Below are 22,898 nucleotides of genomic sequence, written 5' to 3' on the forward strand. Positions count from 1 at the left end.
AGGGTAAGCAGTTTGCTCTAGGTCACACAGCTAGCACGTGTCTGTATTGGGACTCCAACCCAAGAAGTCTGACTGCAGAGCTCTTACTCTGAAGTGGCACGAGGTGGAGGGAGACCAGTCTTGCTGCTTATTTTTAAAAGCTGCTTTTCCCTTAAGCTGTTCACCTGCTCTTCGAATGAGAAGAGCCAATTTACGGGCAGCTCAGTCTATGCCAGGGACCCTTCTGCCCCTAGGTTCTGGGGTCTGTCTCTTCTGAGTGACCCTTTGGCATTTGACATCTGTGGTAGGGGACTGTGGGAGCTGCACTGACTTTACCCTGAAGAGGCTGAGCTGGCCTCCTTCTCCCCCTCCAGAAGCAAGTTGATGAATGATCTCTGTTGCTGGATACCCTGTGCAGTCTGCCTCCGGGGAATTCCACTCATGTCTGCCTCGGCCCCGGGAAAGCCAGGTTCCTTCTTGTTGGAGGTGGGACTGGGGCTGAATGTGGGACGGGCTGGAAAGGCATGGGCTGCTGCTCTGTGCGTGCTGAGTCCTGTGTCCCTGCTCTGGGGAGTGTGGAGCCCTGGTCCCTCTCTTCCCCATCCGCCCCAGACCCCAGCCAGGCCTGGCGCCTTTAAGGGTGTGTGCTTCTGTTTATGGGCATGTCCCAGCCTGGCGTTTGTGCCTTGGGGGTCATTATCCTTCCAGGTGGTGTACGGAAGCTTCCCTGCTGTCACCTCTAGTAGGTTTCCTGAGTGTGTTTGGCTTGGGCCAGCCCTGGGCAGTGCCCTGATCTACTTCCTGACCTTTTGATTTCCTAGAACTTGGAGTTCTCTCTTTGCAAATGGCCCTTTTCTGGGTGTTTTAGTTTTGCTCTGTGCTAGAGCTCCCTGATGTGCTTCTGTGGTATCTGGGGGCCACCAAAGTCAGTGTGAGCAAAGCAGGCTCTTTCCCTCCCCTCTGTCTCCCTTCTCTTCCTATCTGGTGATCCCAACCCCACCGCCCATCCCCCACTCTCTAGTTCCTACTTCGCTTGTTGCTCTAGGAGCAGTTCAGGTATCCTAGAAACAAGAAGAGAAACAAAGCTCAGAAAATTCTCCCAGAGGCCTAGAGGCAAATATCAAACCAAAACAAAGTTTTCTGAAAGGAAATGAAACAGCTCTGGGAGGGTGGGGTGGAGAAGGATGTGTGTCAGGCAGAGGTGGGTTGAAGTCTCTGGGTAGAGACCCCTCGGTTTTAGCACCTCCTGCATTTCTTCTCCAGAGCTCTCCCTTTGCTGTTGTTTTCCCACAGGAAGCCCACCCTCACCTGTCACATTTTAAGCCCCCTGCCCTAGGAGGCCAAGCTGGTCCCCAGATAGCTTTGAGGCACTCAGTTTAGTTGAACACCCATAATTGACTTGGGCCCCTTCCCTGGCTGGCTCGGTAGAGGGTTCGGGGCCTTTAGAGCCCAGCACAGCCCCTGTTGCCACTGTGGAGTCAGTGAGTTTGGAGAATGGGTTTCTCTTGACCCCTAATGCCAGGGTGCAGGGCCTGGCCTGAGTGCAGACCCCCTGTGCAGAGCAGCTACTGGCGTGAGAGGTGCCCTATGCAGCAGCCAAGAGGAGACCTCTTGGTGGTTTAAGCAGGGAGGAGGAGGGGAAACCCAGCTCTCCTGAGAAGGCCCTCCATTTACTCAGCGCATATTGGAATTTATGCTGAGATCCAGCTCCAAAGCTTTGGACTGCACGTGAAAGCACAGAGTCTCCTCCTGGACTGTGTTCTAGTGACATCTGAGCTGAAGGAGCATACAGCTCCCTTCTTCCTCTCTGTGGTAAACACTGTGTGGGGGGTTGCCAGGGAGTGTGTGGAGTGGTGGAGAGACCGGGTGGACCTAAGGGAAGAGGATGCTTGGACTTGGTGCCCTGATGGCTGTGAATCACATGCAAGGGTTACTCGGCACCAGTCCCCTCAGTGCCTTTTCTCCTGGTTTCCCTACAGAGCTCACACCTAAAACTGGGGCCCTGTAGTTCTTCCCCAAACAGCTTGTTCATCGATATAGTCACTCATTTGTTCGGCAGATACGTGTTGAAAATATACTTTGGACCAGGCACTGTTCCAGCCGCAGAATATATATATACAGCAGTGACTAAGACAGTGTCATTGCCTCTGTGGGGTTTAAGGAGGGGCAGGCAGACAGTAAGCATGTGAACAAATAAATGAGCAAGGTAATATCAGAGAGTGATAAGTGTTCTGAAGAAATAAACCAGGGTGATGGAAAAGGAGAGTAAGTGAATACCTGGGAGTGGGGTGGGGTAGGGCTACTTGGAGACTGGCTGGTCAGGGCTCAGTGGGAGGTAGCATTTGAGCTGGTGTCTGAGTGACAGAGGAATCTATGTGTGAAGATCTGTACTTCCAGGTGGAGGAGACCTCAACTACAAAGGTCCCAAAGAAAGGAGGACTCAATTCACTTGTTTGAGTAGCTAAACAGCAGCCATGGTGGCTAGACCATAGTGAGTGAGAGGAAGGGGGCTCAGACACTGCTTTTGGACCTGGCTTGTGCGTCTTGCAGCTCACAGACATCCACCTGTTGTCCCAGAAGGGAATATGTTTAGAGTCCTCTGGACAGAGAGAGGTGTACTCGTAGCTCTACACCAGTGACCACATTATTCACTGGGTTATTACTGCCAAGTCTTTTCTCATGCCTTTGATGGGGGGGAGGGGTGTGTGTGTCTCATAGAGCATCCCAGAAACAGAGATGCCAGTGGGTCTCATGGGCTGGCCTAAGAGGGTTACTTATTTGGAAGGCATTGGGTTCCATGTGGGTCCTGAAGAGGACCACAACCAAGGATGCCCTAGGAAACGTCCTAGACTCATTATCTCTTAGGATAATTAAAGCTATAAGATTTCCCCTTTGGGAGTGAATCGGGAGGGACAGTTTGTAATTCCAACCTGGAGGAGGACCCTAATGAGTCACTAGTATCCTGCAAGTCCTATATGGATACCGTAGTTGGGGTTCCTGTTGCAACTGCTGAACCCCTGGTTAGCCCTTTCCTTGTTATTGGTGCCCCAGAGAACCCTTCAAGAAGATGGCTAGGAGCACCCTGCTGGTTACTTTGCATATTATTTTTTTCAGTTCTCACAACAATTCTGAGACTTAGATACTATTTATTATTCCTGCTTTATAGATGAGGAAACTGAGGTTCAGAGAAGTTAAGGAATATGCCCAAGATCACACAGTATGTTAGCAGACAGGTCTGCCTGACCCCAGTTTTCTTATTCTTTCTATCATCAGTGCCCTTGAGCATCAGTGAGTCCTAGAAGTCTAAGGTTGGACAGAACTGTGGACCTGCCCTGCCGTGGGGCCTGCTACTCAGGAGTTTCCTTGGGAGTTAGGGCTTTGAGATCTGGTAGCTAATGACTTAAAGATTTATTCACAAATATTTATTGAGTGCCAATTTTCTAGGCCTTTGGGATGTAACAGTAAACAAAATAAACAAACACTACTGTCACAGAGCTGGCAGTCTTAGTGATGAATATAGATTGTCTTCCCTCCCCAAAAGTAAATTATATGGAATATTATAAATTGATGTGTGCTTTGGAAAAAGTATAAGCAAGAAGCAGTGAAAGGGGATAGGGAATGTGGGGGTGTGGGGTTATAATGTTAAGTAGGGGTACAGGGTGATGTATGAGCAAGGCTTGAAGGACCTTTAGTGTGCCTCTGTGAGTCACCTTCTGACTTTTCTTGGTCTGAAAGAGGAAATTCTAAGGTGCAGGGTCCCTGCTCAGACCTTCTGTGTCCTGCTCCCTGTGTGTGTTTCTGCATTCTTTGCTCATCCAAGGGTTCATTTGTTTCTGCCTTCTGGAGGATGGAGAGTCATAGGAGGTGGATCCTGTGGGAATGCTGGGCTCTTGGTGATGGCAGCAGGCCTGGACCTGTCCAGGGACGGGGGCTATCGAGGGCTTGGCCTTTCCTGGTTCAGAGAAGTTCCTGGGCAGTGGCCCAGCACCTGGTACGGTTGCTCCACCACATGACTCCCGGGCTGAGGCCCTGAGGGATTGAGGCCTCACTGCTTCCCTATGAGAGTGAGCAGACTCCCTGTGCCTGTACCCTGGGGTTCTGAATTATGGGACTCAGCCGGTTGGGCCAGCCCAGTCCTATCATATGGAGGATTGCAGCCAGTACTGCTGCAAGGGCACGTGCCAGTGACTGCCTGCTGTGCTGGCCAGGGTCAAGGGGTGTGGAGACCAAGGGCCAAAGATTGGTGCAAACTACACCCCACCCTTCCCTCCCTAGCAGACTGAGAAACTTGCTCAAAGGTTAGAGAAGACTGAGGAGGCTCCCACATCAGTGCTTTTTTTTTTTTTTTTTTTTTGCGGTACGCGGGCCTCTCACTGTTGTGACCTCTCCCGTTGCGGAGCACAGGCTCCGGACGCACAGGCTCAGCGGCCATGTGGGATCTTCCCAGACCGGGGCACGAATCCGTGTCCCCTGCATTGGCAGGCGGACTCTCAACCACTGCGCCACCAGGGAAGCCCCACATCAGTGTTTTTGAGGTCTCTTCTCTTGGGAGGACCTCAGCAAGCTGGGCACAGGGGGACCTTGGAGATCTTTGCCAAGTTCTGCCTTCACCATCTGCGTTATTATCCTCACAAGTGGAGCTGTGACCGAGGGTTGGTCTCTTTTTTCCTCTTTCTCTGTGTTGGAAGGTTTCCAAATTTGAATAATTAGAAGTAAAAATTTCAGCTTGCCCTACCTGTGTGTGTTTCCCTCCTCTGCTTAACTCTCCCATGACACACATGAGAATTTCCAGGCTACACTGGGGGGTGGGGGTTGGGAGGTGTTAGAGAAGGGAGAGGTTGCCTCATAGCTAGTCATCCTCTGTCTGCATTGTCTTTTTACACACACGTGCTGCTCTCCCTCCTTCTTCCGCCATGGAGTCCGACCTAGGGGAGACAGGAAACAGAGGATGCTATGGCCCAGCAAGACTCAGAATTTATGTGCGGTGACTTGGGGAGTGTTCTCAGCCGCCCTTGAAAGGCCACCATGCTGCTTCGGGTTTAAAGGAGCCCTCATCACCTACTTTTTCTGGATTTGGAATGTGGCTGTCGGCATCTGCATCAGTTCATTTCAAGTCAGATCAGCTCTGAGCTGAACCCCTCTGCTGTGGTTTATCTGGAGCTGATCCGAAAGCTAGGTAACCCAGCACCATTCAGACTGGAGGCCATCACCAGAGAGGATGAGCCTGCAGAGGACCGCCTTAGCCGGGCGGCACAGATAGCAAGAAAACGTCAGCTCTCCCAAAAACCTGGTGGGCTTTGCGTGATGGTGGCAGGCCTGGGGGTTATCATTTTTCACACGCTGAATAAAATATTAAAATCTAAATATCTAGATCTATGAACTTTGAACTATAACTGCTATAATTTTCATGTGCCCTGTTATGATTTCCAAAGATTCTGTAGCCAGAATCCTTTTTCCCTCCAAGCGCCCCAGTCTTCTCTGCCTCTTCTCAGAGGCTCCTGCCCTGGTGCTCTGTGTGTTAGGTCAGTGTGCTTTCTGTGTTTGTCTCTCCTTTTCAGCTTCAGTTTTCTCTCCTTTCTCCCACTCCCTCCACTCTGCTTTTCTGAGAGCACAGCTTCTGGAATCCTGACTCTCTTTTGCTTTAGCTGAGAGGCCTTGAATAAGACCTCTGAACTCATTTCTCCACATTGAAGTGGGGCTGATTGTACCAGCAGTCACAAGCTTGTGGTAAGGATTAGCTAAGACCAGACCTCTAAGGTGCTTAGCAGAGTGCCTGCTACACAGAAGGTGCTGGATAAATGGTAACTCTTATTATTGGGCCCACTGTGTGAAGAGCAGTAGACCGGTTATAAAAGGAAGTGAAGGCCTTCGTGCTTAGAGTTCGTTGAAACTCTCGCGTGGTGCTTTTTAACTTAGCCAGGAGGTGTCACTTCCATTCTCTTTCTGTGCTTCTGTGCTGCTCTCCTAGTCACTTGAGGTAGTTTCTCCCTCAGCATTTCCCCCATCCCTTCCTTGCTACCTTCCAAGCTTATCATCTCCTAAGTGGATGAAGACGTAGATATTTTCTTTCCCCAGGCTTAACCCAGCTCTCCTTCCTTGGCTGCCTTCCCAGAACTTTAAAGGAAGCCTCCTTTAGAGTTTTTACCATTACTCAGATCCTAACAGGACTCACCTCCGTTTTTCTGAAGGAAAAACCTGACACAGTCCCTGAGCACCTTGTTCCTCACTGCCAGGAGTCCCTTTTGGCTTCCTGTCCATGCTCCAGGGGGAGTAATAGTAAGATTTGCCGTTTGTTTGGCTCCCACTCTGTGTCCAAAAAAAATTATTTGATCTTCACAGGAGTCCTGAGAGCTTGATCCTAGTGGCTCCTTTTTAACAGATAATGAAATAGGCTTGTGACTTACCCAGGGTCACAAAGTTGTACATGGCAGAACAAGGACTCAAACCCTGGTCTCTGACTCAAAAGCTCACAGTGTCCCCACTGTCCCACACTGCCTCTGAGGATTTGGAGATCCTCGGTGCCACCTTCCATAGAAGACGGGTGGGGCATGCAGTAGGGAGGAGAGCTGGGCCTACGGATACCCAAGTAGACCAAGCTAGTGGACTAAGGAAGGCATTCATCCATTCAATAAACGGTTCTTGAACAACTGTGATGGGCCAGACTCTGCTAGGCACAGGAGACAAAACAGTGAGCAAAACCAGGCACAGTTCCCACCCTCATGGAAGACGCAGTCTGGTGGAGGAGGCAATCAACAATAAATATCCTACTGTATAGCACAGGGAACTATATTCAACATCCTGTGATAAACCATAATGGAAAAGAATATGAAAGAGAATGTATATATATGTATAATGAGTCATTTTACTGTACAACAGAAATTAAACACAACACTGTAAATCAAGTACACTTCAATAAAATACATTTTAAAATTAAAAAATTGTAAAATTGCAGTTGTGGTAAATGTCACAAAAGATTGATACAACTGTGTTGTGAGAGCATATACTGAGGCCATCTGACCTGAGATCTGAAAGAGAACTATGTGTTAACTAGTTGGAAAAGGGAGAGAAGAATGCTCTAGACAAGGGAAGGTGCTCTAGCAAAGGCCTGGAGTCAGAGGAGCGTAGCAAGCTAAAGGGAGTGAAAGGATGTGGTTGGAGCATGGTGCAGGGTGAGGCTGGAGGGTGGGCAGGGGCCACACCACCCAGGGCCTTCATGGTACTTAAGGGGTTGGGTCTTAGAAGCTCCCCAGGGATGTTCAGCAAGGGGTGACACAGATCAGAGTTGCGCGTGTTTGATGTAAAGAGGCCTGGACGCTGGAAGAGCTACGAGTCCTGGCTCTGCTCTTTATAGGAGCCTAGGTTTCCTCACCTCAAAATTTTGGAGGGTTGGACCAGGTGATCTTTAAAGTCACCTAGCGTAGTGCATTTAATTCCTTCCATCCTTCCTTCCGACTCTAAGGTTTTATGAATCTTACCTGTTTTGGAGGAAGTAGGCCCCCTGTATCCTGGACTGCCCCTCACAGAAGCTGGACAAGTGTGCTTGTGTGTGTGTTTTGGGATGGGGGAGGGAGAGTGATGGGGCACAGAGTTTCCAAAGCCATCTGATTTGGGTCATATTTTTAAAAACCCTCCTGACGTGGCATTCTAGAAGGGAAGTGGGAGACTGGAAGTTGGTATAAAGAGAGAAGGAGAAAGGAAACAAAGATTAGGAGAAGGAGAGAGAAGAAGAAAGAAAACAGTGAGGAGTGATTTGGGGGAGGGGACTAGAGGAAAAGATGATGTGACTCAGGGATTCCAAGGCTGTCCATCAGCCTGGCAGTTCTGGGCAGAACTGGTGTCCCTCCGAGATCCCAGTGTCCCCAGTGATTACCTGTGGCGTTTGCATATGGAAGTGGTTTATTGAGCCTGAGATGCTGAGCCCTCATTAGCGGCTTGTACCTGCCTTCGTTTCAAGTTTCTGGCAAGCGGTGGGCTTCAGATGTGGGGTCTACAGTGCCTTCCCACTAAACCAGGCTGAGTCTGGAGGACGTAGCCCTCTCATCCTTCTCTCCCCATCCCCTTACCTGGTGTAGCAGGCTCCACGTTTGCTCCTGGCAGCTAGTTACAGTTCTGATGAAGCGATGAGGCAGAAAGGCTGTGGGCCCCTGGGCATGCTGATAGCCAGGGAGCCTGAGGGAGAACACTGCTGTCCATAGCTTCCCGCTTCTTGCCCCCAAGTCCTACCACCTGGCCTCCCCTCTGGAGCTGCCTCTGGAAAGTCAGTCTGAGCCTGATCCCATCCAGACTCACCTTCTGGCTGCAGAGGGTGCTCCCAGCCTTCTCCCATTGTCTTCTGGCAGTCTGGAGGGTCCGTCTCAGGTTCCTCGGGGCCAGGGATTCTTGGGGCTGGGCTTCCCCAGGCCCTCTCAGGCTCTCTCTGCCCCTCCTGCTAGTTGTACCGAGCCTCCTAGCGGTTCTGGTCCCCTGCCTCCTGCCCGCTCCATCACCTGATGCGTAGAGGGTATGTGGGGGGGCTGGGGGGGGGGGTTGGCTCCTGCCAAGTACACAGGTGGGCACACACGTGAGAGGCCTCACTCCTTGGAGCTCAAATACTTGACACACGTGTGGCTCCATGTCGCACTGGCTGTATGTATACCTGTGGCCTGCTTTGCCCAAATCACGTGAGTTCTTCCCTCCTGCCCCCCTTCCTGGGCTGTGCAAGGATCGTGGGAAGGCCTGGGTCCCTGCTGCCCTTTGTGGCAGAGATGGCGCTGGTGCCTAGGGACCTGGTGGGGCTAGACTTGCAGAGAGCCCTTTCACCCTCATGAGGCTGCAGAGATGGGCCCTTATGGGTGGGAAAGGAAGTGGGAAGAGCAAATTGCCAGAAGAAAGCGGTCAGTTGCCCTCAGTGGCAAGTGGAGCCCCCTTGAGCTGGCTCGCCCCAGCTCCCTGGCCTGGGGGCCTGGAGCTCCTGGGGGAGCTGTGGTTTGGTGCTGAAGTCACTTGTCTCACTCATCTCCCCAGGTGTGTGGTCGTGCTGTTCAATCCCCGGAAACACAAACAGCACCACATCCTCAACAGTTCCAGGTAAATGGGTCTGGGCCCTCAGGGGGCATCTCCTGGAGTCTGTGAGAAGGGCACTGTCTGAGGTCTCTGTGGCTCTGGGGACTGAGACGGGGCCCCAGGGCCAGCTAGGGAAATGTCACACGTGCCGTTGGTGTCTGCCGGTCTTGCCTTTTGAGGGGACTGTGAGGGAGCCGGGCTTAGGCAGGGCTGCCAGTGCCTCTTTGAGCCTGCCTCATTTCTTGCAGGAAGACCATCACTGCCCTTGCCTTCTCCCCTGATGGCAAGTACTTGGTCACAGGAGAGGTGAGTGTGGAAGGGGGGCTGCAGTACTCTGAAGAGGGTGGGTGGCTTGGCCTCAGCAGAGAGCTACAGTCCTGGGCCTGGTTAGGGCTGCCGCCGCTCTGGCTGCCTGAACAGATGCCAAATCCCGGTTTTGGCTGCACCTTCAACCAGTGGTGCTGAAGCCTCAGTGGGCATCAGAATCAGCTGGAGGGCTTGTTAAAGTGCACATTGCTGGGCCTGCTCCCAGAGTTTCTGGTTCTATAGGTTTTGGGGGGGGACCCCAAAATTTGCATTTCTAGCAAGTTCCCAGATCATGCTGATTCTGCTGGTTTGGGAAGCACACTTTGAAAACCACTGCCGTAAGATATTCCTTGTGCCTGGGGGCCCCCTGCTGGGCGCATGAGGGACACCTCTCCCTTCGCAGTCTCTTACAGGGAGGCATAGGCGTGGGTGGTGGTGGTTCTCAACCCTGGCTGCCCATCAGGATCCCTCTAGGAGCTTTGAACAAACACAGAGGCGCAGACCCTCACCCGGAGATACTGAACCAAATCTGGGGGTGTTTTCTCTCAGATAATCGTTGTTGTCCTGAGATATTTATCATGTTTCCTCTACACCTTTGCCCTGTGTAGCACTCTGCTTTGGGCCGGGGGCTCATTAGAGAGACTGTGCCCAGTAGCTGGAGAGGTAGGCCCCACCCTGAAAGGCTAGGGGAGGCTGTGTGCCTCTGGCCCTCACTTCCAGTTCTTGCCTCCCTGCAGAGTGGGCACATGCCTGCCGTGCGGGTTTGGGACGTGGCCGAGCATAGCCAGGTGGCGGAGCTGCAGGAGCATAAGTATGGCGTGGCTTGTGTGGCCTTCTCCCCTAGTGCCAAGTACATTGTCTCTGTGGGCTACCAACATGACATGATCGTCAACGTCTGGGCCTGGAAGGTGAGTGGGCCGGGTGGGCCGGCCTCGCAGCCTCATGGGGGTCCAAGGGCCAGTTGGGGACCTGAACCCCTTCATTCCACCCTGCTGATCTCAGTTTTATTCTCGAAAATGACCTGAAGCAGAAAAAAGCAACTGTGTAGCCAAGCGTGTTGGTAGAAAGAGGCTAGCTTTGTGCCTCCGAGGACCTCCAGAGGCAATGAATCTCTTCAACTCCTCTGGAAAAGGATTCTCCTTCCACCCCTCTTTTTCTGACCAGTAAATCCTGGAAAGAAACATTTTTTAAAGTACAAATCCTATCTAACCCTCCTTCATCCTCTGAGCCTCTTTCATCTTAGCTCCAAGAGGCAGAACTTCGATTCTTCCTTTGGCTTTCCTTCCAGAAAAACATTGTGGTGGCCTCCAATAAGGTGTCCAGTCGGGTCACTGCGGTGTCCTTCTCTGAAGATTGTAGCTACTTTGTCACTGCTGGCAACCGGCACATCAAATTCTGGTACCTTGATGACAGTAAGACCTCAAAGGTGAGGTGCTCAGGCTAGAAGTAGCCCCCAGGGCCAGGGTCTACTCAGCCCACCCCAGGAGACTGCTCCCCTTGGGCCCCTCTGCTTTCTCAACAGCCATCCAGAAGTTCTGGTTGAGCCAGATGCTGTCTGGGCCGAGGGGTAGTCTCAGAGGGCAAGGGAGCCTTGCTGCGCCTCCTCCCTCCCTCTCCCCAGGGCTTGGTTTCCAGGGCGCCCCAGGGCGATGGGTGGGCAACAGTGTCGCATCTCCACAGGTGAATGCCACCGTGCCCCTGCTGGGCCGCTCTGGGCTGCTGGGGGAGCTGCGGAACAACCTGTTCACCGACGTGGCCTGTGGCCGAGGCAGGAAGGCGGACAGCACCTTCTGCATCACGTCCTCAGGGCTGCTGTGCGAGTTCAGTGATCGGAGGCTCTTGGATAAGTGGGTGGAGCTGAGAGTAAGTACCTCTGTCCCAGTGGGTGGGGTGGGTGGGGCTGCCCGCGTCTCAGCTCAGGGGAGGACTGTCCGTACAGGGGCTGGGCCCTGCATGCAAGAGGGGACCCCAGGAGGAAGAGGCTTGAGGGAGCCGGAGCTTGGCCCAGTTCCAGCCCAAGCAGATCTGTGTAACTGCCTCCTCCCTGCTCTTTCTGTCTTTCTTTCCCTGCTTTCCTCTTCTGCTCAGAACACAGACAGCTTCACAGTAAGTGGTGCTAGACTCTCCTCTCTTTCTCATGCTGTTCCTTTCTCTTTGCTGGGCTTTTACTATTTTGTCCTCTTTGCCAAAACCTCTAGTGCCTTAGAAGGCTCCCGGACTCCCATCCCCCATCTGCACGTGGCTGTGAGCCCTCTGCCGCCAGCTGCTGGAGGGCGGGGCATCTCTAGATAACAGCTGAGGGGCTCGGGCCAGAGCAGCTGGGCTGCTTTCCCCTCGCCCCCTGCCTTGGCTGGTGTCTCCTCTTGGCAGGTGACTGTTGAGGAGGGGTTGAGCGGGTGGCCATGCTGACTTGAGCCCCTCTGCCTGCAGACCACCGTGGCCTACTGCATCTCTGTGAGCCAGGACTACATCTTCTGTGGCTGCGCTGATGGCACCGTGCGCCTCTTCAACCCCTCTAACCTGCACTTCCTCAGCACCCTGCCCCGGCCCCATGCCCTGGGGACAGACATAGCCAGTGTCACAGAGGCCAGGTGAGCTGTGTGGGCCCCCTGCCTCCATTTCAGAGCCTTACTCCGCACCCAGCCTTCCTTGCCCGTGTAAGATGAAGGGTGTATCGATACCCCCAAAGATTACAGGAACATCTCTGCACACACACAAATGTGGCTTTATTGGTACACGGCGCACTGTGGGGGACCGTGGAGTGTCTCAGTATGTAGGCGTTAGGAGGGGCTTAGTGTCAGATTTGGGCTTGTGTTAGATGATTTTAGGATTGGTTCCAGGGACTGAAGTTTTGCTCTGGTTGGGTGCTGTGAGGAAGTGGGGGCAGTTCTACAATTGGACCTTTAATTTTATTTGAAAGGTGGAAGGAAAGGTATGGAGCTAAAGCTGTAATTGGTAAAGAAGTTGCAGTCAGTCCTGAAAGATGGAAAACGGTGATGTTTGGTCATTTTTGTGGTTTGTACAGTGATCTTGTTTTTATCTGTCTCAGACACCGCTACAGAGTGGTCTTGTTTTTGTTTCACTCCGTCATGACCACAGAGTTAGACCTTGTGTCACGTTGGTGTTCTGTGACCTCGTTTGTGTTCATCAGGAGAGCACCATGGCCCAGCAGCTAGTGCTGGATCGGCTCCGAGCTGAGAGCTGTCAGAGGCAGCTTTTTCCTCTCAAGCAGCTGCTTCCAAACCTGCGGGTCTGGAGAGGGCTCCCGTGCTCTGCTCCTTCCTTTGTGGGTGGGCTTCTGTTTTCATTCCCCTCAATCCCTCATTTCGTCAGCTCCTCACTCACCAGTTTGCTCTGTCCTCTTCCCTACAGTCGCCTCTTCTCTGGAGTGGCGAATGCCAGGTATCCAGACACCATTGCCTTGACCTTTGATCCTACTAATCAGTGGCTGTCTTGTGTATACAACGACCACAGCATTTACGTTTGGGACGTGAGGGACCCCAAGAAAGTGGGCAAGGTGTACTCGGCTCTGTATCATTCCTCCTGCGTCTGGAGTGTGGAGGTAGGTGGGCTGACTCGAGACTGACCCGGTTTGCCGGGACACCACTGTGAGGACAGAAAGTGGGGATCCCCAGGTAGAACGTTATGTTCCCACTGCCTCCTCACTTCTCCAGCAACATCCCTGTGTGTCCACATACCTTCAGATGGGTCCTGAGGGTTGAGCTTGAATTTTCGTGCTTATATGTCTCAGGCTTCTTCCAATGTGTCCCCGTCCATCCTTAGCTTTGCCTTGTCCTGGGCTGGGTGATCTCGGATGAGTTACTGAACTTGACCGAGCCTCATTTCCTCCGTGGTGAAATGATGTACCTGATTCATCTAATTGTTTTAAGCATTAAGTGAAATAATGTGAGTGGGAAACATAGAAGAGTTCCTGGTACATGGGAGATGCTTGGTTAATGTACTTTCCCGCAGTGATCTGAAGAGTATCTAATAGTTACGGCTTGCTTACCATAAGACAGAGGGTGGGCTAAGCCTTGGCCAGCATCAGCTCCTAATGTCATTCCCTTCCATCTCCGTGGGCAGGCGAGGGACTGCTCCCTAATTGGAGCTCTGACTTTGTTCCCTCTGCCCCTTCAGGTCTACCCCGAAGTGAAGGACAGTAACCAGGCCTGCCTGCCCCCCAGTTCCTTTATCACCTGTTCTTCTGACAACACTATCCGCCTGTGGAACACAGAGAGCTCTGGGGTGCATGGCTCCACCCTGCACCGAAACATCCTCAGCAATGTGAGCCATGGGGCCCCCACTCCATGCCTAGCACCCACGTCCCTTCGCCTTCACACCGCCTTCTCGGGAACTGGGTCCCCTGACCCTGATCTTCCGGCTCTTATTTGGCCGGCTCCTGCGAGCCAAGGCTTTGTCTTGTCCAGCATTCCTCTCCCCTTGCTTCTGTACTGGGTCAGGCCTGCCTTATCCACTTCTCCTGACCTGCTCCACTAGGACCTCATTAAGATCATCTATGTGGATGGGAACACTCAGGCCCTGCTGGACACTGAGCTGCCCGGGGGAGACAAAGCTGATGGGTCCCTGATGGATCCCCGAGTGGGCATTCGCTCTGTGTGTATCAGCCCCAACGGACAGCATCTCGCTTCAGGGGACCGTGTGGGCACACTCAGGTAATGCCAGGTCTGGAATGGGTACTGCCTGCCTCTCATGGTCTGGGCTGGGGGAGTTAGTCCCCAGGGATAGAGCTTTTGAAAAGTTTGGCTCTAAAAGATTGGGGAAAAGATATTCATATACAAGGGAAGGATAATTATAGTGAAGAAGCCCAGCAGAAACCATCCTAATCAAGTAATCAGGCTTAACATCCTCATATCAACATCACAAAGCCCATAATGGTGCACTAAGAAGGACATAGCATTTTTTTCTGTGGTATTCTTGCCAAAAATGCAGAAAACTCAGTCTTGTCATGAGAAAACGACAGACCAACTCAAATTGAGGTACGTATGACAGAGCATCAGTGCTCTTCCAAAGTGTCGAGGTTATGAAAGGTAAGCAAAGACTGAAGACTCCAGTCTTTGAACTGGAGACTGAAGAGAAATAACAACTCAGTGCAGTTTGGGCTCTGGGTAGGATCCTGGATCCAGAAAAAGGATGTGGCGAAACTGGTGAAATTCAAATAAAGCCTTTACGTTCATAGTATTATACCAACGTAAGTTTCCTGGTTCTGGCAACCGGACTGTTGTTACGTAAGGCGTTAACGTTAGGGAAAGCTGGGTAAGGGAAATATGGAAGCCCTCTGTACTCATTGCAACTTTTCTCTAACCTGAAAGTTCAAAAATAAAAAATAAGCTTTCAAAAAGGTCAGGGGAGAGGATGTAGCAGAGGAAGCAGAGTGAGTCTCTCCTCCTGCAGCCTGGCAGTGACCCCCTCCCTCCTCTCCTCATCTTTGCAGGGTGCATGAACTACAGTCCCTAAATGAGATGCTGAAGGTGGATGCCCATGACTCAGAAATTCTATGCCTGGAGTACTCTAAGCCAGACACAGGTAAAGTGGATGCCTGGTACCCAGCCCAGAATGGCACAGGGCTCCTCCAATCCTGCCAGTGCCACTTACATCTATCCTGGCTGTTGGATGTGGGACTGAGAATCCTTTGACTCATTTGGTGTCATTGCAGGTTTAGAGGAGGACAGCTCTATCCCTTCTATGTGGTTCTCTTGGCTTAGGGATATGGGGCTCAGTTCCTTTTTGCTGGACCCAGATAGGGGCCTGCTCTGGGCACTCGTGGGCTGATGGAGTTCTTCCAATCCCAGGTCTGAAGCTCCTAGCATCAGCAAGCCGGGACCGGCTGATCCATGTGTTGGATGCTGGACGGGAGTACAGCCTACAGCAGACCTTGGACGAGCACTCATCCTCCATCACAGCTGTCAAGTTTGCAGGTAGGGGGCAGGGCAATTGAAATACATTCTTCTGCCTACTACCGATATCTCCCTTGCCCCCCCCCCACTGCCACCTGCGTCCTGCCTCCGTAAGAAGGGTATGCCCGTCACAGTGGCATGTGGGACAGCAGCTGGCCGGCCCGGGGCTGGATGGGAAGACAGGTGGAATATAGACTCTTAGTCCAGGGGACCCTGAGCAACCAGGTTGGCTGAGAATGGGGGGAAAGGAAGGCCTAGGTTGGAGGGAAGCATCCTGATTTAATTGGTTGTCTCAGCCTTATAGAGTAGCTCCATAGAGGGAACATGGGGAGGGAAGCAGAGGGAAGGCTGGCCTGCTTGTGGCGAGAGCAGTGGGAATAGCTAGGCCCCCTTCCTCCATAGCCAGCGATGGGCAAGTCCGCATGATAAGCTGTGGAGCAGACAAGAGCATCTACTTCCGCACTGCACAGAAGGTGAGGTTACTGGGTGTCCCTGAATGGGGCAATGGGTTTGTGGGTGGGGGGTGGGGTCGCTACGATTCCCCTACCTGAGGTTACGAGAGGTGAAGGGCGGCAAAAGCAAGGCTCTCTGGGTCTGGTGAGGCATTTGGGCGTGGGGTCTGCCCTCATGCTCCACCCCTGCAGTCTGGAGATGGAGTACAGTTTACACGGACACACCACGTGGTACGGAAGACGACCCTCTATGACATGGATGTGGAGCCCAGCTGGAAGTACACAGCCATCGGCTGCCAGGATCGAAATATTCGGTGGGCATCCCTTTCTCAGACCACCTGACCACATTCCTTCATGCCCGAGGGGGTCAGCTCTAGGCAGCTCAGCCCTGTGTCTATCTTTTTGTCCAGGACTTTGTGCCCCCTTGAGCCTACAGAATGAGCACTTTGCCTCACCCAAGAGGTGGTAGCCCCTTTGGTGTTGGGGAGTGGCTTCCAGAGAGAACAGAGCTGCGGGTGAATGCTGGCTTTGCTGCCACCCAAGTGACCGTGACCTCCTCATGTGAATGAGTGTGTTTCTCCACAGGATATTTAACATCAGCAGCGGGAAGCAGAAGAAGCTGTTTAAAGGGTCGCAGGGTGAGGATGGCACTCTGATTAAGGTAAGGGCCCAGTAGGATGGGCGTTGGGCTAGAGAACGGGAGAACGGGGTGCTGGGTGGAGAGGGACTGGTGCTTCCTGTCCTCGCCCAGCTGTATGTCCCACTCCTCAGGTGCAGACAGACCCCTCAGGGATCTACATTGCTACCAGCTGTTCCGACAAGAACCTTTCCATTTTTGACTTCTCCTCAGGCGAGTGTGTGGCTACCATGTTTGGCCACTCAGGTGAGTGTAGCCCTGATACTCTCCCCCTGGAACTTTCCTCTTTCTTCCTTTAGTTTCCTGGGTCCCAGCAGAACTGTCTGTCCCTCCCCTCTAGCTAACTCCCTGTGTGTTGGGACAGACACTTGGCTGGGACTTCAGGGGGGCTCATAGGCCGTATTCTTTGTTCTTCACAGAGATTGTCACTGGCATGAAATTTAGTAACGACTGCAAACATCTCATCTCTGTGTCAGGGGACAGGTGAGCAGAAGCCAGCTTCCCTGAGACACAGATTCTTCCTCTGTGCCACAAACACACCCTGTCCCTCCCCTGTCTTCGACTCAGTGATGTCTTGGGAAGTAGGGCTGAACAGGGATATTGGCTGGGCCTGACCTGGCACTGGAGGGTGGCTCTGGTCTCCTTGCCAGCCTGTGGAGAAAGGGGTACTAGCGGTGTCACCACCCACAGAGACCTACCTACCTACCCCTCCCTCACCCACCTCTGTGGCCCTCCCCCAGCTGCATATTCGTGTGGCGCCTGAGCTCTGAGATGACCATCAGCATGAGGCAGCGTCTGGCCGACCTGCGGCAGCACCAGCGGGGGGGCAAGCAGCAAGGACCGTCCTCTCCCCAAAGGGCTGCTGGGCCCAACCGGTGAGAACAGAGTGTGGGGGATGGACAAGCGGTGGGTGGGCATCCAGACTGCTCGCTGTGGTGGTACGGCTCCTCCTCCTTGCTCTGGACCCGCCATTCAGAAACTCTGTATCTCCCAATACCTGTTTCTCACACGAACGCCCAGGATGTTGGCCTCTTCCCCTATTGAGTCTCCCCTCCCCTTGACCTTCCTTGTCTTGGACTCAGGCATGAGGCCCCATCGATGCTATCTCCTGGACTAGCTCTCTCATCAGACAGTGACAAGGAGGGAGAAGACGAGGGCACTGAAGAAGAAGAACTTCCAGCTCTGCCCATCCTTGCCAAGGGTACCAAGAAAGAGCCAGGTCTGTGGAAGTCTGATGTGGGCCAGACAGGCGCCAGTTGGTGCAGTGGCTAGATGTGCCCTTTTGGGGGCTGCGGGGGTGAGAGCAGTGTGAGCTGAGGAAACTGGAGCATTGCCGTAGCCTCGTAGGGCGTGGGCTGCTGTGGGACCAGCGCTGCACGGTGGGTGGGCGCGAAACTCTCTCTGACTGCCGGTCTCTGTCTAGCCTCGGTGCCCAGCGCAGCCCTGCCCCGAAGCCTGTCCCACTGGGAGATGAGTCGGGTGAGTCACCGTCGTTAAAATGTCCTTGCACGGTTACCAGAAGTGAAGGACGGTGAAAGCAGGGCTCTCTGTACCTGGGGAGGCATTTGGGCATGGGGTCTGCCCACGTGCTCCACCCCTTGTGTCCAAGGAAGGGGAGCTCGAGCCTCTGGGCTGGTTCCAGGTGAGGGGTGACGAAGTCCAGGTATTTCCTCCCTGTGGCCTGCAAGGATTAGTCACCACTAGGGGAAGTACTCCGCTTGTTCAGCCTCCTGGGGGCCTGGGAGTAAACAAAGAACATCTTGAGGTAGGGAGTAGAAAAGGGGTCTAAGCCGAATGGTTACAAGGAAATTGCAAGGAAGTCAAAGGGCCAAAGAACTGAAATTTGGAGAAACTGTATTTCTGAAGACCCAGGTGAAGAGAGAAGCTCAGAACTTCCAGAAGAGTTAGAGGGAAAAGGCCTTAAGAGGACCAGTAGCTGAGGGGCAACTTCAGGGTGGCCGGGAGGAGGATGAAGGCTTGCAGAGGCTGCCCAGCCTTCCCTTGTCCCGCGTCAGGGTTTCAAGCTCCAGCACCTTTCATTGTCAGCAGGAGTTTCATGGGATGATGGTGGTGTGGTGTCTGGTGCCTTCTGACCAGGCCATGTGTCTCAGGCTGGGGCCATTGGTTTGTCCTTGGTGCTGTGAATGGACTTGGGGCTGTCCTCAGAGTGGGGGCCTCTTAGAGACTCCCAGCTCTGAGGTGTCCATGACACCGGTGAGGACGAAGACCAGAAGGTCCTCTAGGACAGGACAGAGAGTGAAGCTGAGAGCCTGAACTCTGGAGCCAGACTACCTGAGCTGTAACCTGCAGGCAGACTGTCTCTGGGACTTGGACAAGTTACTTAAGGCCTCTGTGCTTCAGTTTTCCCATCTGTACATGTGAGGCGAATGGTAGTACCTCCTTCATAAGGTGGTTGTGACGATTAAATGAACTAATACGTGTAAAGTGCCTGGCACACAGTAGGTGACGTGTGAGTGTTTGCTAAGACTGTTGTGTGATTGTTACTGTTATTCCTCTCCTACCCCCTCCCCACACCAGGCACAGGAGACAGAGGAGTTCCTGGATCCAGCTCCTGCAGCCAACCAAGGACCCAGAAGAAGGGGGCGCTGGGCTCAGCCAGGCGTGGAGCTGAGTGTTCGCTCCATGCTGGACCTGCGGCAGCTGGAGGCGCTGGCCCCAACTCCTCGGGGCCCTAGCCAGGACTCTCCGGCTGTGAGCCCTTCAGGTCCTGGGAAGCATGGTTGGCAGGCCCCTGAGACCTCACATGCTGGCCAGGTGAGCCCGCTTTCTCCCAGCCGACTAGAGATCTCCAAGCAGCTTTAGCCAGCCTTGTGCCAGCAGCTGGGGCCTGAGCATTGGTCCAGCTGTGCTTGCTCTGCCTCTGTGGGACATGGGTAACCTGAGCTGCAAAGTCAGGTGGGGCTGGCTAGGCTGTGCGGTACGGTGCTGGGGGTGCAGAAGCAAAGGATAGCCTTTGTCCTGGGCTGGGTTCCTTGGAGGGCTCATGATACGAAGTGGTGGCTGGAGGTTGGCAGCCCAGAGTGCTAATGTAGTTCTTCCAGAAGCTCCAGAACACTAGTTGGAACCCAGCCTGGCTTTTCGGTGTCTGTCCTCAGAGTCGGAGCTTCCCCCAGAATTGGTGCCCCCTGGATCCTTGCCCACCTCCACCTCCTCTCCCAGACCCTCACTCACGTTAGCAACCCCAGTAATGTTTCCAGAATGTGTGTTTCCCTTTGTGTGTTTCCAGAATGAAAAGCGCCCCCGGCCTCAGGCTTCCCAACCCTGTTCCTGCCCCCACATTATCCGATTGTTGTCCCAAGATGAAGGGGTCTTTGCCCAAGAACTGGAGCCTGCACCCATCGAAGACGGTATTGTCTACCCGGAGCCGAGTGACAGCCCCACCCTGGATACCAGGCAAGGGTCCTGCAGACTTCTGGGGCCATGCACCACCCGCCTCTTCTTCCCTTCCCTCCGAGGGTTCTGTATTTGGGTGGGGGGCTGGCCCCAGGCACTCAGGGCTTCCCCACCACTGCCTCATCCCCAGTCCTGCTCACGGGTGGGGCAGAAGGAAGGCAGGGGTCCAGTGGGGCTGCTGCTCACCATTGCTCACTGCCTCCTCTTTCCCCTCTTGGCCTTTCTGGCAGTGAGTTCCAGGTGCAGGCACCAGCCCGAGGGACCCTGGGAAGAGTGTACGCCGGCAGCAGGGGCTCAGAGAAGCACAGCCCTGACAGTGCCTGCTCCGTGGACTTCAGCAGCAGTCGCCTTTCCAGCCCTGAGCATCCCAATGAAGGTGAGGCTGCAGCCCTGAGGGAGGGCCGGGACCACGCGGGTCAGTGGACTGAGGTGGGCGTGGAGGCTCTGGCGACAGAGGGTTGCAGCGTGATGCTTCTCTCCCCCTCCCCCACATCCAGACTCCGAGAGCACGGAGCCCCTGAGTGTGGATGGCATTTCCTCAGACCTTGAAGAGCCAGCCGAGGGTGATGAGGAAGAGGAGGAAGAGGAGGGAGGCACTGGCCCCTACGGGGTGCAGGAAGGCAGCCCCCATACCCCGGACCAGGAGCAGTTTCTAAAACAGCACTTTGAGACTCTGGCCAATGGGGCTGCTCCAGGTGTGGTCACATTGGTCACCGCAATCTACCCTTCTTTCCCCTTGCCCCGCTGAGGGTCCAAGGGCAGGCCATGCCCGGGGGCTGCCTTCTAGGGGAGGCAGAGTCTGGGCAAGAGCTTGCTTCAGTCCCTGATTTCTGTCACCCTGGCAGGGGGCCCAGTCCGGGTACCAGAGCGGACAGAGTCTCGGAGCATCTCCTCACGATTCCTGTTGCAAGTGCAGAGCCCCGGACTCAGGTACTGTCCCCACAGCAGCTCACTTTCCTACAAGGAGCTCTAGCTCTCCTAACCTCGCAGTGCTCCCAATAGGGTCAGCCCTGCGCCTGGGGCAGCCTGCAGCCCTCTTCTCTCCAAGGCTCTGTCTTCCATGCCCAGCAGCATTGTGCACTCCAAGTTTTGGGACAGCTGTCCTGGCTGGCTTTGTGCCCACCCTTCTCTCCTAGTGCCTCGTTAGTGCTGTGAGAGCTTCTCCCCGTCTTGGCAGGGAGGAGCCCTGAGCCTCCTCTGGGCCTTCTTCCACATTTCCTCCCTAGGGAACCATCCCCATCTTCCTCAAGCCTGGCAATGACATCAAGGCCAGCCCAGGTGCCGCAGGCTTCTGGCGAGCAGCTGAGAGGCAGTGGTGCCAATCCTCCAGGAGCACCCCCGGAGGCGGGGCCTTCCCTCGGGAACCCTGGCCCCCAGCAGGCAGCCCCTGTGCTGTTGCCACGACGCCGTCTCAACCGGGACAGTAGCTGGGCCCCCAAGAGAGTGGCCACAGCCAGCACCTCAGGTGGACTCCAGAAAGCCCAGTCGGTGCAGAGTCTGGTGCCACAGGGTGAGGAGCCTGGGGGGCTCAGCTCTAGGTGTGGGGAGCGTGGAGCCCATGGGCGTGCTAGAGGAAGGTGGCCTCACGTGGCCCTGATGTGTCACTGTGCTTGCCAGTGGGAGCCCCTTAGTGGGTATGTGCAGGGCACAGCAGCTCCTGGAGAGTTGAGCCTTAGCACCCGGGACGCCGTCTTCACCACCTGACCTGTGTATGTCTCTGTCTCCCCTGCAGATGAGGCCCCTCCACCAGGCCCGTTGCTCTTACAGGAGATGGAGGCCCAGGAGCGCCTGTGCTCCCTGCCCCAAGCTGACAGCCGTCTGTCTCAGCCCCACTCCTACCGGAACCCCACCACCAGTTCCATGGCCAAGATATCCCGCAGCATCTCTGTTGGGGAGAACCTGGGCCTGGCTGCCGAACCTCAAGCTCCTGCCCCCATCCGAGTCTCGCCACTCAGCAAGCTGGCCCTGCCCAGCCGGGCTCACCTGGTCCTGGATATCCCAAAGCCACTGCCTGATCGCCCTACCCTGGCCACATTCTCACCTGCTACCAAGGGCCAGGCCCCTGGTGAGGCAGAACAGCCTGGCCCCCCAGTGGGCCTAGCGAAGGCTCACAGTACATCTGAGAGACGGGCCTGTTTGGGGGAGGGTGCCACTCCCAAGCCTAGGACCGAGGGCCAGGCTCAGCCTGGGCCCAACAGTCCCCGTGCCCAGCAGCTGCCGGTCAGCATCCTCCTCCGAGGCCCTGAGAGCCTGCAGTCCCCACCCCCTGAGAAGGCTCCCAGCCCTGTGGAATGCACCAGGCCGGGGGCAGCCCAGAGCCGGGACTCAGGTGTGCACAGCTCCCAGCTCTCATCTCCTGCCCCGTCCTCTCTCTCCCCTGTCTGTTGGCCAGTCTCTGGCTCCATCCCATTTCTGTGCAACCAGCCTCTGGCGTATTTCGTCCTGTCTGCTCCTGTTTCGGTCCATTAAGTCACACCCCTGATGGTGAGACACTCCTGCCGACCTTCATGATCTCCCTGTGACCCACTTGCCCCTTCAGTGCCTTCCGGCCCCTGGGACTGGAGCTGGAGCTGGCCCTTTCCTCTGGACCTTGTTTCCTGGGTGGTGTTGGGAGGGTGTCGAGAAGGAAGGAGGCAAGAGGAAGGGACTGAGGGCGTGCGATGCTGGGTGGGGTGGGGGTAGGCCTCTCTTCCTCTGAGTGACCCCTGGGTGGGGAGGCCTGAAGGAGCAGCTTTGCTGGGTCTTACTGAGCTGTCTGTCCCTCCCAGAACCAGCCGTGAGCCTGGAGCAGTGCGAACAGCTTGTGGCAGAGCTACAGGGCAGTGTGCGCCAGGCCGTGCAGCTCTACCACTTGGTACGTGTTGGGTACCCCCCGGCGGGAAGACAGAGCAGGTCAGGAGTGCTAGCTGAGTATCTGGAACATAATGATAAGGCTCTTCCACCGATGGGTGGGTGGAGCAACTAGGAACATTCTGAGTAGGTGAGTGGGTTAGAAGCCAGGCCAGGCCTCGTGAACTGAGCACGTATGGGTCATTTCTGGCTAACAGCTGGAGACATCCTCAGACAGGAGGGTGAGGTGTAGAGAGCCCACATGTCTTAGTTTGCTTAGGACCATGCAGCCTGTGCCTGTTGTCCAAGTATAATTATTAATAG

General features: G+C 54.5%; 1 protein-coding gene across 4 annotated transcripts in view; it reads left to right on the forward strand.

Moving 5' to 3' along the window:
- MAPKBP1 (mitogen-activated protein kinase binding protein 1) overlaps positions 1-22,898 on the forward strand; it is a 51,945-nt gene that overhangs the window by 26,314 nt on the left and 2,733 nt on the right. For all 4 annotated transcript variants that reach the window (XM_033851522.2, XM_033851523.2, XM_073800797.1 and 1 more), the window contains 27 exons: positions 8,983-9,045; positions 9,270-9,327; positions 10,065-10,235; positions 10,616-10,753; positions 11,008-11,190; positions 11,758-11,918; positions 12,700-12,889; positions 13,465-13,611; positions 13,825-14,000; positions 14,780-14,871; positions 15,138-15,263; positions 15,645-15,715; positions 15,887-16,008; positions 16,280-16,355; positions 16,466-16,577; positions 16,751-16,814; positions 17,072-17,206; positions 17,414-17,550; positions 17,755-17,810; positions 18,870-19,106; positions 19,579-19,745; positions 19,976-20,121; positions 20,243-20,440; positions 20,591-20,675; positions 20,972-21,255; positions 21,478-22,074; positions 22,514-22,599. In XM_033851522.2, the coding sequence (XP_033707413.1) occupies positions 8,983-9,045; positions 9,270-9,327; positions 10,065-10,235; positions 10,616-10,753; positions 11,008-11,190; positions 11,758-11,918; positions 12,700-12,889; positions 13,465-13,611; positions 13,825-14,000; positions 14,780-14,871; positions 15,138-15,263; positions 15,645-15,715; positions 15,887-16,008; positions 16,280-16,355; positions 16,466-16,577; positions 16,751-16,814; positions 17,072-17,206; positions 17,414-17,550; positions 17,755-17,810; positions 18,870-19,106; positions 19,579-19,745; positions 19,976-20,121; positions 20,243-20,440; positions 20,591-20,675; positions 20,972-21,255; positions 21,478-22,074; positions 22,514-22,599 (4,078 nt within the window). The remainder of the gene's footprint in view (positions 1-8,982; positions 9,046-9,269; positions 9,328-10,064; positions 10,236-10,615; positions 10,754-11,007; positions 11,191-11,757; positions 11,919-12,699; positions 12,890-13,464; positions 13,612-13,824; positions 14,001-14,779; positions 14,872-15,137; positions 15,264-15,644; positions 15,716-15,886; positions 16,009-16,279; positions 16,356-16,465; positions 16,578-16,750; positions 16,815-17,071; positions 17,207-17,413; positions 17,551-17,754; positions 17,811-18,869; positions 19,107-19,578; positions 19,746-19,975; positions 20,122-20,242; positions 20,441-20,590; positions 20,676-20,971; positions 21,256-21,477; positions 22,075-22,513; positions 22,600-22,898) is intronic.

This window comes from Tursiops truncatus, chromosome 2 (assembly GCF_011762595.2).
Source record: "Tursiops truncatus isolate mTurTru1 chromosome 2, mTurTru1.mat.Y, whole genome shotgun sequence".
Lineage (NCBI taxonomy): Eukaryota > Metazoa > Chordata > Mammalia > Artiodactyla > Delphinidae > Tursiops > Tursiops truncatus.